General features: G+C 37.3%; 1 protein-coding gene across 1 annotated transcript; it reads right to left on the bottom strand.

Annotated features, from left to right (window-relative positions):
• Positions 1-2523: 2523 nt before the first annotated feature.
• LOC143030631 (uncharacterized) lies at positions 2524-8464 on the bottom strand. The gene is made up of 2 exons (XM_076193796.1): positions 8356-8464; positions 2524-4590 (listed from the first exon to the last, which is right to left on the bottom strand). The coding sequence occupies exon 2, from the start codon at positions 4077-4079 to the stop codon at positions 3411-3413; it is 669 nt and encodes a 222-aa protein (XP_076049911.1). The 5' UTR covers positions 4080-4590; positions 8356-8464; the 3' UTR covers positions 2524-3410.
• Between the last annotated feature and the right edge of the window lie 5782 nt (positions 8465-14246).

The following is a 14246-nucleotide window of genomic DNA, read 5'->3' as shown; positions in this document are numbered from 1 at the left end:
AAATACAGTAAAGAAAATAGAACAACACCAACAAATGAAGTACTGTACAAATGAGTCACGTGTGTACTCAAAAGGTCCAATCCTATTCCTGAAATCAACTAATGCCCATATTCTACAGATTCTATTGCAATAGCAGAATTTCAAAAAACACATACACACATTCCATTATATAACTGTGAGGCAATGTACATAAGTATACAATGCATATTATGCAGAGGGTTTATAACTGAATCCAAAGTTAAGAGGAGTAACGAGACCTTAAGTGGTTGTTGTGAACTTTAAACATAATGAAAGAATATGTGATAAATGAACTGAAGAACATAGTGCTTATGGTTATAGGAGTTTGAATGTGTTTGAGATGAGGTGTCTGAGAAGTATGATGAGGGTTACTAGGCTAGATAGAGTGAGAAATGAGGAGGTGAGGAGGAGAACAGGGGTGAAAAGGGGGTTGGGAGATAGGGTTGATGAAAGAGAATTAGGATGGTTTGGACACATGGAAAGAATGAGTGAAGAAAGACTAGTAAAAGAGGTATGGAAGGCAGATGTGGAGGGAGTGAACATGAAGGGACGTCCTCGGGTGAGGTGGATGGATGGGGTGAAGGGGGCTTTGGGGAACAGGGGAATGTCTGTTGAGGAAGGACGGGAGAGGACAGAAGACAGGGGTGAATGGAGAATGGTTGTATATGGATGATGTTGTGATGCATGAGGTGGAATGGGTGGGGGGATGGGGGGTGAGGTAGTATGTGTGAGCAAATTTTGACGCAGCCCGAAGGGATTTCTCCCCGTCTTCTCCTTTATGCATGGGGGGATGGAGAGGGGGGGTCGCCGATTTAGTGAAGCAGCCTTGCTGTAGATGTGCTGTGTCTTGCGACACTGCTTCTGACCCAGGGCAGTGGACAAGGTGCAGGGATGACCCGTCATCCAGGAGGTGCTAAGATAAGAGGGAGGGTGGAGGGGTGTGGAGTGTATTCAGGGATGGAATGGGTGGGAATGATTTCATGCCTTTTCCTTTTTGGCTACCTCCCTTGTAGGGGGGAAAAAGCCTTGGTATGTGTATATATGTATATATATATATATATATATATATATATATATATATATATACATATATATATATATATATATATATATATATACAGAAGGCCCTCAATTAACACGGATTCAAATAACACAGATTCAATCACACACGGATTATATTTCAAAACCATCTCAAATGTAGAGAACCGTTTTAAAATTCGCACAGTCGGTCACGCATATGCACACACGTGGCAACATCACAAACATTTGTGGTGACTGCTTTCTATTTTACCATATACAGTCGATCCTCAGATAATGCGGTCATTATGTACTGGGAACTGCTCAAACAAGGGTGTGGGGCAAGGGGATAGCCGTGGATGGCTGCCTGCGGTCACGTGTCAACCTCCGGGTACTGATGCAGGAGGGAGGGAGGGGAGGAGAGGGGGAATAGGGGGTGGTAGGGGGGTAGCCAACAAGCTTTAGCTTGTCGCTTCCACCACCTGCGCCATGCTATCTTGAAATTTTACCGCCCTAACCTGTTGAGGGGCTTTGCTTCCACCACTCGCACCGCGTTATCGGAATTTTACCGTGTTAACGTGTTTGGAGGGGACAACATGGCGGAGCGAATCCACTTCCATGACTTGAGCAAGGTCAGCTGTGAGCATCACTATATTGGCACATTCTAAGATGTTGTCACATACGTAATTTTTATTTTTATTTATGGTTAGTAGCCCATGAGTGCTGAATTCTAAGAGTTGTTTGGGTGTATATTTCATAGAATTTGTGTGATGGTGGTGGTGGCCAGCGACACAGGCATCAGGACAAATCAGCTAACGGGATGAGGGAAGGAAGACGGGAGGGGACCAGGAGGTGGCAGGGGTGTAGCTGATCAACTCGCAGTGCCTCTCAGGCGCAGACTACAGTATATTTACATTGTTTTGTATACTACATAGGATACATAATATCATATTTGTACAATTGCGTTTGCATTATTCTTTTTAGAAATTAATTTGTATGATGTTATAAATGAACTTGTACAGTGGATATTAGCTGTGAGGTAAAGTGTTCTGAAGCTTAGGTCTACATTACCATCCTGCAAGCTGCATAAACTACCTGGGGTACAGTATATACCGGTATCTAACATGGAATGTCAGCACACGCGGATTTGGTCATACATGGTAATTTCAGGAACCTAACCCCCGCGTTGAGGGACTCCTGTATCCTGTATGTATATGTATGTATATATATTATATATGTGTATATATATATATATATATATATATATATATATATATATATATATATATATACATATATATATTTATATATATATACAAACATATATATATATACATATATATATATATATATATATACATACATACATACATATATACATACATATATATATATATATATATATATATATATATATATATATATATATATATATATATATATATAATTACTTAAAAAAAGTATTGCAGAATATGCAATAAACTGCCTCATATTCTTAAAATATAATCACACAAGCACAATAATATATATCAAGAGTGAAAAGGATGCTGATACACCACATAAGCTCTTAATTTACAAAGCTTAATCTTAAGTTGAATGACTGATGAGCTTGGAATTTATGGCTTTTGAAAATGTAATCACATAACATAGATTAATAAAAAATGTACAAGTTAATCACTGCACCTTTAATTACCAGGGGGTATCAGGACAAATCTCAAAGTATGAAAAGGTATTAAAAATTTCTCTGCTAATCAAATTATCAAACTGAATTTTTACCTTTCTTCCATGTTTAATTGCTAACATATTATGATGAACTGATTTCTGAGCAGGTAGTGATGGCTTACTATAGACTTCTCTGAAAGGGGATCTTTCCTCTCCATTTTACAAGGGCTAGGAAACCCGTCACTTAAAGAGGATGAGTAAAGACCACCAACTGACAGGGAAACCCACCAAGTTGAAGAGGATCTAACAAATATGTTGAGTCTATATTTTTTTACACTTACTGCACAAATAAGAAGAAAAAAAAAAAAATCAGCCATATTGTGGCACAGTCTGAATCATGAGGGTCATCCTCCTAGTCATAGGTTCAAGTGCCATACTTCTTTCAGATTCCTAGCAGTGCCACTACCCCAAGAGTCCAAGCACATCAGGTAAAGGTGATGGTTCAGTTGCAGTTATGCACCTCATGCAATACATTCCTCAACCATCATATTGTATGTTTCAATGTTGAATGCTATCTTCACTTGTATCAATATGACCCCTCTCAAATATGAACATTAGCTGTGTTTTTTTTTTAATGTCCAAGCTGTGTGAACTCTGTATTTAAATGTTCAAGATGTGTGGATTGCTGACCACACTCCTTGTGTTCTTGGACTCTAACCTGTATGAATTCTAGTGTGTTGCTTTAAAGTTTCAAATCGGGCAAATGCCTTTCCACACTCCTTACACTCAAATGGCTTTTCTCCAGTATGAACTATTTTATGATTTATTAAATTCCCTGGATGTGTGAATCTCTTTCCACACTCCTTACATTCAAATGGCCTTTCCCCTGTATGAATCCTTCTATGACGTTTTAAAGAACCAAGACATCCAAACTTCTGGTCACACTCCTCGCACTCATATGGCAGATCTCCAGTATGAATTCTTACATGAATTTTCAAAGTTCCTGATTGTGAGAATCTATGTCCACAGTATTTACATAAATATGGCTTCTCACCTGTATGGACTCTAATATGTTCTTTCAATATTCCACGTCGCGAAAATCTTTGTCCACATTCCTTACATTCATACGGCCTCTCCCCAGTATGGACTACGGTATGTTTTTTCAAACTTTCGTTTCGTGCAAATCGCTTCCCACAATCTTCACATTTAAAAGGCCTTTCGCCTGTATGTATCATAATGTGTCTTCTCAAGTTTTCAAGCCGTGTAAATAGCTGCTTACATTCCTTACACTCGTATGTCTCATCTGGACAAACCATGTGCTTTTTTAAGATTTTAGAGTGCATGAGTTGCTGATCATGCTCATTAAACCCACGGTTGCTCATCTTATGAAATATTTTGAATACTGATCAGTGTGGAATTGTATTAGTGTCCATAAATAACTCTTATATGAATAGGGCCTCCCACATATGTAAAATGTTGTGTATGCTATTAGATCACAAAAACTTTTAACTTAGTTTTTACATTTTCTATGCATTTCACCTGAAGAACAGTCATATACATGTACATTCAAGTCTACTAAATCATTACCAAGAGTCCTTAATGATACTTTTGATCTCTCCTTTCTTGACAAATTTTCTCAACTAATCATGTAGGTGGACTCTATTTAGAGACAGAAATGATATACTATCACATCAATTCACTTGGAGTGTTCTTTTCAGTTTTCAGAAGTAGATTTACTAATTATGCACGACTCCCAAATGTAGCACACTTACAGATAAAGTTACTGAATAACTGACAGGTCAGAATTACTTATCAAAGGAAGTTGCTATAAAGCCTCTCACAAGATGATATTATGACAAGTTCTCCATGTTCAACACAATATTATCAGTTTAGCTGCAACAAAAAGAAAAAATTATTTTTTCATTTAGTTGTTTTCTAACAAAGAACAATTGCATTAATTTATCCTCCTTGCATACATGGCAGAGATATCAGTAGTCATAATGTAACCCATGTCATGGGAGGAAAATTATTTGATTAGAGCTTGGACCAGTGACAGAAAACAGGTTAGCATAAAGTGTAAAATCCAAATGGAGGAGTGTTTCTAGTGGAGTTCCCTAGGGCTCGGTTTTGGGTCCCTTATTGTTCATTAAGTACATGAATGACTTAGACAATGGGATTAATAGTGATATTAGGAAGTTTATGGATAATACTAAATAGGACACCTAATTATGTCAGGAGAAGACACTGACATTCTAAAAGGAAGATCTTATAAATTGTTCACATGGTCAGTGAAATGGCAAATGGACTGTAATATCTCAAAGTGCAGTGTGTATGCTTACACAACCCAGAAAGCAGGTATAGCTTACATAACACTTTTCTAGAGGAAATGGAATGCAAGAATTGGGGGTTCTAGTGAGTCATGACCTTATATCCAGGAAACAGGGCATCAGTGTCAGGAAAAGAGCTAACAGAGGATTAGGTTTCATTGCTAGGAAAGTTATGAATAAAAGTGCAAAGTTAGTTATAAAACTCTATCAGGCATTAGTTAGACCCATCCTTGACTATGTGGTACATTTTTGGCCTTTGTCCTATAGAATTGGTATCAATTCACTTGAATCACCACAGAGGAGAATGACCAAAATGATACATGGGCTCAGAAATTTGCCTTATGAGGACATGCTTAGACACCTTTACACTCTGGAAAGACGCAGAGTGCGGGATGATTTAGTAGGTGTTCAAGTGGATCAAAGGATTTGACAAGGGCGATGCAAACAAGGTCATCATATTACGACAATAGGGCAAAACCCACAGTAATGGATTTAAGTTGAACAAATTTAGATTTAACCCATTCAACTCCGATGACAAGATGTCTTGTCATTTGGTCAAATAAAACAAAAAATCATAAAACACCAAAATGTTTGATCAAACACCAGAAAAATATGACGTCAGTCCTCGAGGACTGACGTCATATTTTTCTGGTGTTTGATCAAACATTTTGGTGTTTTATGATTTTTTGTTTTATTTGACCAAATGACAAGACATCTTGTCATCGGAGTTGAATGGGTTAAGAAGATAGGCAAGAACTAGTTTATCAATAAAGTAGACTTTGTAACCATATAGCGAGTGCTGAAACTATCGGTTGTTTTAAGAAAAGGTTAGACAACTTTGTAGATGGGATGACAGGGGGTAATGAACTTGGAACTGCCTATTAAGCCTTATGGTCTCTTTCAGTCTCCTTCATTCTTATGTTCTTATGAGTCTAACCTAACTCAACCCCATGTTGGTATAGGTGATGACAGATTAGGTTAGGTTGGCTGGGTAATTTACTTTCCATTCAAGGGCGTCGGAAATAATTATCCTATAGTTTTATCCATAGGCTTTTAGTACTATTTCTACAAAAACCTTAAATCCAGGAAACGGTGCATTAGTGCCATGAATAGAGCTAACAGAGAATTAGGTTTCATTGCTAGGATGGTTACAAATCAAAGTGCAGGGGTAGTTATCAAACTCTATCTGACATTAGTTAGACCCATCCTTGACTATGCAGCACAGTTTTGGTCTCCGTCCTATAGGATGGATATCACAACACTAGAATTAGTACAGAGGAGAGTGATCAAAATGATACATGGGCTTAGAAATTTACCTAATGAGGACAGGCTTAGACACCTTAATTTACACTCTCTTGAAAGACACAGAGTGCAGGGTGATTTAATAGAGGTGTTTAAGTAGATCAAAGGTGAAGGGTGAAGCAAACAATGTCATCATATTAAGACAACAGGGCAGGACTCTCAGTAATGGATTTCAATTGGGCAAATTTAGATTTAAGAAAGGAATGGGCAAGAACTGGTTTACCAATAGAATAGTCAATGAATGGAATAGACTTAGTAACCATGTGATTGCTGAAACCATTTTTTTTTTTTTTTTCTTTTTTTAAGAAAATGTTAGACAACTTTATGGATGGAGATGACAGGTGGTAATGGATATGGCACTGCCTAGTGTAGGCCATAGGGTCTCTTGCAGTCCCCCTCTTTCTTTTGTTCATCCAATGGGTGTCAATATCTTCCATAGCCAAAATATACCATACCCCTACATACACACCATGTACATAAATCAAAAGAACTTAAACTATCTATGTCTGCACTACTGTTCGAATCCAGAGTGGGGACAATGGATGCAGTTGCCCCCACCCGTGAAATCTAGAGTGTGTTTGAAACTTTGCTGATCATCTTGTAATTTGGCAACAGGAATTGCTCCTCCACTACCCACTACCTTGTGAATTTTCTCAACTTTTTACACAGCCACATAGACTATTATACCAATTCCCTGGCTGTCACTTCCAGAGACTTTAGAAAAACATTTCATCTTCTTGACCACACTGTTGTCATGTCGAAAGATATACAACTAGGGCCCCATCCATCACTGGCAGCATGGTTGACCAACTTCCTCACCAGGTGATAACAGGCTATCAGGTATCACATATCGATATACTCCCACCCCTACCTACTGTCTTCTCCCATCCTTCCTCAACAGACATTTCCCTCTTTCCCAGTGCCCCTTTGGGATATAGAATTAGAAAATTAAACATTCATTTTGTAAATTAAAATGCACCCATTAAATATATGTTTTTCTTGGCAGAAATCAATAAAAAAAAAAAAGGCTAAAGGCAAATACACTACTGAACAAAGGTGCAGCGATAGGTTCAAGGTGCCATATTGTTGTTTGTCCAGTCCCATCAATGTCAGTTTGACGATGACATAGACACTGTACTGGGTGTTCTCCCACTCCAAATGACATCATGCTACATATTTTTAAAATAGTGCTATGGAATCGAGCTTCATATTATCCTTTAAGCTGTGAAACTCCTCTACAACTTGCAGTACAATCGGATGCCAAAATTGGCCATCAACATGATACATCCCTGACGACCCTGATGATTTCTAGAATTATATGTACCACATTACTAAACAAAGGTTAGTTTAAGTTAGACAGATTGATCATACTTTAATTTCTTTTACCTCCACATCTATCAAAAAGATGATGTCTCAAGCAGTCGTCATGGCTCCATTTGTTAATATATCACTTTAAGCAAATTTTTCTGTTATTGATTTCTGCCAAGAAAAGCTAGTATCATGCTGATGTATAATAATTTACAAAATGTATATTCAATTTTCTATTGCTATATCCCATAGGTGTCCACTTTTAAAAATTGACCCTTGAAAACATATGTATATTTGCCCATTCTCAATATATAATCTATTTGAATTAAAAAATACAAAATTTCCTAACCCATCTAATATATTGAGATAAAGGTTTGCAGTGATATTTATTGATTTTATCTTTTTTATATGTTCATGTACTCTGTATACATGTTTATCTTGTGCAACAGTTGAATTTTCACTATGTCATCCATAAGAATACTTTCTAGACAACTTGGAACATTTGAGTGTAGAGTACAAGTATGTCATAATAAACCCCAACAAATTTTGCCAGTTGCCTAATATATTTGACCGCTGACACTAAGTCCGGACAAGAAACATTTAACGCCTTTTTTACTTCTAACAATTTTGTTACAACCAAGTCAAGTGAAAGCGTTAAAACATAAACTATTGCTGTATTAACTGATTAGTGAACTTGATTCCAAAAACAAAATTGACATACTTCTCATAATTCCTATCGATTCGACAAGCCAAATCCAGCAGTGAGGGTGAATGACAGGAAATCAATATGTTTGATATTCTTCTATAGATGGAGCTGTTATCGTTTTGTTTACATTACACAGATTGTGACTGGAATGCAAAAAACCACCGGACGAACGAAATACTAAATTGTTCGTATTTACCTAGTTGTATCTTACGGGAAAGGGAGCTACGCTCGTAGTGTCCCGTGTGTTTGCGTGTATTTACCTAGTTGTATTTTACGGGACGAGAGCTATGCTCGTAGTGACCGGTTTTCGTATCTCTCCACATCCAGTTTATTCTTAAAATCTTGTATGGTTTTGGCACACCGTTTCTCCGTTTAGTTTGTTCCAGAGATCAATCACTCTGTGGGAAGCTATTCTTTTTCAAATCTCATCGGTAACTGTCCTTTAGCTTCTTTTCGTGCCCTTTTGTTTCTCTTCTGTCCCATCATAATAAGTGGTCTCTATAAAGAATTTCCATCCTTTTCATAATTCTGTAAGTGGTCAAAATCGCCTCTTTCTCTTCTCTGTTCCAGTGTTGATAGATGTCATTTTTCCAATCTTTGTTCGTATTTCAAATTTGATAGTGTGAGTGCCCTTTTTGTCGCTGCTCTTTGAATTCTTTCTATTTTTTTTTTTAAAGGTGCCCATAGTGTTGCAGCATACTCTAGTTTAGGTCTTATTAGTGTAACCACTATTTTCTTTACCATTTCTTCATCCATGTAGTTGAAGGCCACTTTCATTTATCTTAAGTTAAAAGTCTCCAAATAATTCATTGACATGTTTATCAGGTGTCAAGTCACTTGAGATAATCACTCCCAGGTCCCTTTCTGAATCGATTTTTTTTTTCTTTTTTTTTTTGCCTCCTTGTTTCCAATTTTATATTGACCCAATATTCTTTTTTTTTCAAATTTCATTATGCTACATTTCTTAATGTTAAAGTTCACTTCACATCTCTGACTCCATTCCCATATTTTGTCCAGGTCTTCTTGTAATGATCTATAACCTTTTTCTGTGCTTACTCTCTTGAGTAATATGTCATCGTCAGCAAAGAAGTTCATGTAACAATTCACTCCCTCATCCATATCGTGTGTGTGTATTCACTTGGTCTTTGGATCACGTGTTGGACTCGTGATCGATAGCTATTTCCCTCCTGGAAGAGAGCTCAGAGCTCGTAGGTCCGATCTATGGGTAATGCTATGACCTTACACACACACACACACCCAACTCCCCGCCCACGAGAGTCAGTGTAACGACCCGAAGCGCAGCGGTACCGAAATAATTTCGGCCCTGGGCAGGATTCGAACCAAGAACTACGGGCCACTATAGTAGCAGTTCAGCGCTCTACCAACTGCGCCACCGAGCCGTGTGTGTGTGTGTGTGTGTGTGTGTGTGTGTGTGTGTGTGTGTGTGTGTGTGTGTGTGTGTGTGTGTGTGTGTGTGTGTGTGTGTGAGAGAGTATTTACCCGGTTTGTTCTTAAAATCGTGTATAGTTCTAGCATTTACTGTTTCTCTGTTCAGTTTGTTCCAGACATTGATCACTCTATGTGGGAAGCTATTTTTTCAGGTCTCTTCTGTAACTGTCCTTCTTTAGTTTCTTTTCGTGTCCTCTTGTTTCTCTTCTGTCCCACTTTAATAGGTCGTCTCTATCGAGAACTTCCATCCCTTTCATAATTCTGAAAATGGTCAACAAATCGCCTCTTTCCCTTCTCTGTTCTAGTGTTGACAACTGTAATTTCTCCAATCTTTGTTCATATGTCAGATTTGGCAGTGTGGGTGCCATTTTTGTCGCTGCTCTTTGGATTCTTTCTAATTTTCTTATGTTCTTTTTGTGCTAGTCGCCCACATTGATACAACATATTCTACTTTCGGTCTTATCAGTGTAACAAATATTCTTTAACCATCTCCTCATCTATGTAATCGAAGGCCACTTTCATTGATCTTAATAAGGTGTAAGTCTCTCCAAATAATTTATTTAGATGTTTGTCAGGTGTCAAGTCACTTGAAATGATTACTACTAGGTCCCTCTTTGAGTTCACTTTTTTTCTTCTCTGTTTCCAATCTTATATTGCCCCGAAACTCTATTTTTACCTTTTCCAAATTACATTATGCTACATTTTTCATGTTGAAGTTCATCTAATATCTCTGGCTCCATTCCCATATTTTATCCAGGTCATCTTGCAGTGATCTGCAATCTTCTTCTGTTCTTACTCTCTTGAGTAATTTGGCATCGTCAGTAAGAAAGTTCATGTAACAATTTACTCCATCCATATCATTTATGTATTTGGCAAACATTAAAGGAGCCAGTACAGAGCCTTGTGGTACGCCCCTTTTCACATCTTCCCATTTTGAATTTTTGTCTCTAAGCACCACTCTCATTTTTCTCACAGTTAAGAAACCCTTCACCTATTTCAACATTTTGCCTTGAATTCCTTTTTTTTTCAATTTTACTTGTTAATTTTCTGTGTGGTACTTTGTCAAATGCTTGCTGCAAATCCAAGAAGATGCAATCTGCCCATCCATCCTTTTCTTGTGTTATCTCAATTACTCTCGAGTAAAATCAGATTAGACTTTTTGTGCACGATCTTCCACTTTTAAAACCAAATTGTTTGGCGTTCATTATTTTGTTATCTTCCAAATGTTTGGTCCATTTGTTCCTGATGACCTTTTCACATATTTTTGCTACTGTGCTTGTGAGGGATACCGGTCTGAAGTTTGTAGGATCTTCCCTATTTCCTCCTTTATATATTGGTACTATGTTTGCATCTTTCCAATCTTGAGGTACCTTTCCTTCTTTGAGTGAGAAGTCAATTATTTTGTGTAGTTTGTCTATCAGTTCATCTATACACTCTTTCAGTATCCAATTTGTAATTCCGTCTGGTCCGTGCGATTTTCTAACATCTAGGCTTTTTATTTGATCTCTTATTTATTTTTGTGTTATATTTATTTCTTTTGTCATGGGTGATCTTTCTTGTTTTCCATCTTCCCAAGATTGTGAGCTCTCAATTGTAAAAACAGACCTGAAATGTCTGATCATAACTTCTGCCATCTCTGTGTCATCTATGTATTCTTTATCTCCTTCACGCAGTTTCACTAATTCATGTTTATCCTTTAGTTTGTCATTTATATATCTGTAAAGAGTTTAGATTGATCCTTACATTTGTCTATGATATCCCTTTCAATTTTTTTATTTCCTGCGTATATTCACATATTCGTTCCTAAGTTTTATATATGTTTGCCATTTAGATGTTTATATATATATATATATATATATATATATATATATATTTCCAGGCTTTGTCTCTCCTGTGTGTGTGTGTGTGTGTGTGTGTGTGTGTGTGTGTGTGTGTGTGTGTGTGTGTGTGTGTGTGTGTGTGTGTGTGTGTGTGTGTGTGTGTGTGTGTGTGTTTATTTACCAAGTTTACCTAATTGTATTTTGCGGGAAGGGGAGCTACGCTCGTAGTGTCCCGCTTTTGTATCTCGCAGTGTCTAGTTTGCTTTTAAACTCATTAATGGTTTTTGCGCACACTATTTCCTTGTCCAGTTTGTTCCAAGTGTCTACCACTCTATGTGGAAAACTGTTTTTCTTCAGATCTCTTCTGTAGCTATGTTTTTTTTTTTCTTTCCATGTCCTCTTGTGCTTCTCCTGTCCCAGTTTAACAAGTCCTCTCTGTCAAGTATTTCTTTGCCTTTCATGATTCTGTAGACGGTCAGTAGGTCACCTCTCTCTCTTCTTTGCTCCAGAGTTGGTAAATCTAGTTTAGCCAATCTCTCCTCATATGACAAGTTTGCGAGTGCAGGTGCCATTTTTGTTGCTGCTCTCTGGATTCTTTCTATTTTCTTTATATTCTTTTTGGTACTGGGTGACCACAATGTCGCCGCATATTCTAGTCTAGGCCTTATCAGTGTGACCAATATTTTTTTTTTTTATAATTTCTTCGTCCAAATATGTAAATGCCACTTTTATTGATCTTAGCAAGTTGTAGGATTCTCCAACAATTTTGTTTATCTGTTTGTCATAGGACAAGTCGTTCGAGATAATTACACCCAAATATTTTTCGGATCTCTTTCTTTACCTCCTTAGTTCCAATTTTATATTGTCCTGATATTCCTTTTTTGCTTTTTCCAGACTCCATTACGCTACACCTCTTAATGTTGAAGTCCACCTCCCATTTCTGACTCCAGTTCCATACTTTATTCAGGTCTTCCTGCAGTGATTCGCAATCCTCTTCAGTTTTTCCTTTCATTGACAGTTTGGCATCGTCAGCAAAGAAGTTCATGTAACACTTCACCTCCTCATCCATGTCATTCACATAAACAGCAAACATTATTGGAGCTAGAACAGATCCTTGCGGTACTCCACTGATCACCTCTTTCCAATCTGAATATTTTTCTCTGAGTACTACTCTCATCTTTCTACCAATCAGGAAGTCCTACATCCATTTTAGTAGGTTCCCTTGTATCTCTCCTATATGTTCGAGTTTCTTTAATAATTGTTTGTGTTGTATTTTGTCAAAAGCTTTTTGTAAGTCCAGGAAGGCACAGTCAGCCCATCCATTCCTTTCTTGCACTATGTTTAATCTTGAGTAGAAACATATTAAGTTTGTGGTACATGATCTTCCTTGTCTGGACCCAAATTGTCTTGGGTTTATTATATTGTTGTCTTCCAGGTGTTTTACCCATCTATTCCTGATTATTTTCTCACAAATTTTGGCTATAGTGCTTGTTAGTGATAGTGGCCTATAGTTAGTTGGTTCTTCCTTGTTTCCTCCTTTATATACTGGTACAATGGTGACATTTTCTAGTGTTTTGGTATTTTCCTTCTTTGAGTGAGCAATTTATTATGTTATGTATTTTGTCCGTTAGTTCTTCTTTGCATTCTTTTAGAATCCAATTTGCAATTCCACCCGGGCCATGTGATTTTCTGACGTCGAGGTGTGATAGGCGAGGTTTGATAGGGGGGAGATCACCTTTCATTACCTTCGTTCCAATATTTTGTTTTCTCTCTAGTGAAGACAGAACTAAAGTGATTTTTCATGATTTCGGCCATTTCTAAATCTTCTGTGTATTTTGTATTTCCTTGGCGTAGTTTCACCATTTCTTGCTTGTTTTTAAGTTTACCATTCACATATCGATAGAATAGTTTGGGTTGGTCTTTGTATTTATCTATAATATCCTTTTCATGGTTCCTTTTTTCCTTCTCACTTTAACATACTCATTTCTATAGTTTATATAAATTTGCCATTTTCCTTTTTTTTTCAATCTTTTCTCCACCTTTTCCAAGCTCTGTCCCTTCTGTCTTTTGCCTCACTGCATCTTGTGTTGAACCAGCATTTAATGTACACTCCCTCTCGCATCTGTCTTGGTACGTGCTTATTTACCCCTTCATTGTAATTATCTATCAAAATATTCCATTTCTCTTCCATTTTTGTCTCTTCCATGTAAAATTTTTCCCATTTTGCATTCTGGAAGAATTTCTTTAGTTTTGCAAAGTCCGGTTTGTTGTACATCAATCTTCCTTTCCTATGCTTTTCAATGTGTGTGTGTGTGTGTGTGTGTGTGTGTGTGTGTGTGTGTGTGTGTGTGTGTGTGTGTATTTACCTAATTTTACCTAGTTGTATTATACAGGAAGGGAGCTATGCTCGTGGTGAATTTTTGTGTGTGCGCGTATACCTAGTTGTATTTTACGGGAAGGGGAGGTATGCTCGTAGTGTCCCGTCTTCATATCTCATTTTATCTAAACTGTTTTTAAATTCATGTATTGTTTTTGCACACACCACTTTCTCATTTAACTTGTTCCAACTGTCTATGTGTGTGTGTGTGTGTGTGTGTGTGTGTGTGTGTGTGTGTGTGTGTGTGTGTGTGTGTGTGT

Source organism: Oratosquilla oratoria, chromosome 12 (assembly GCF_046742065.1).
Source record: "Oratosquilla oratoria isolate Oo_2021 chromosome 12, ASM4674206v1, whole genome shotgun sequence".
Taxonomy (NCBI): domain Eukaryota; kingdom Metazoa; phylum Arthropoda; class Malacostraca; order Stomatopoda; family Squillidae; genus Oratosquilla; species Oratosquilla oratoria.
This window is presented reverse-complemented; position numbering and strand designations above follow the sequence as displayed.

Coding starts and splice junctions, on each gene's coding strand:
- LOC143030631 (XM_076193796.1), bottom strand. CDS start 4,079: ATGAGCAACCGTGGGTTTAATGAGCATGATCAGCAACTCATGCACTCT.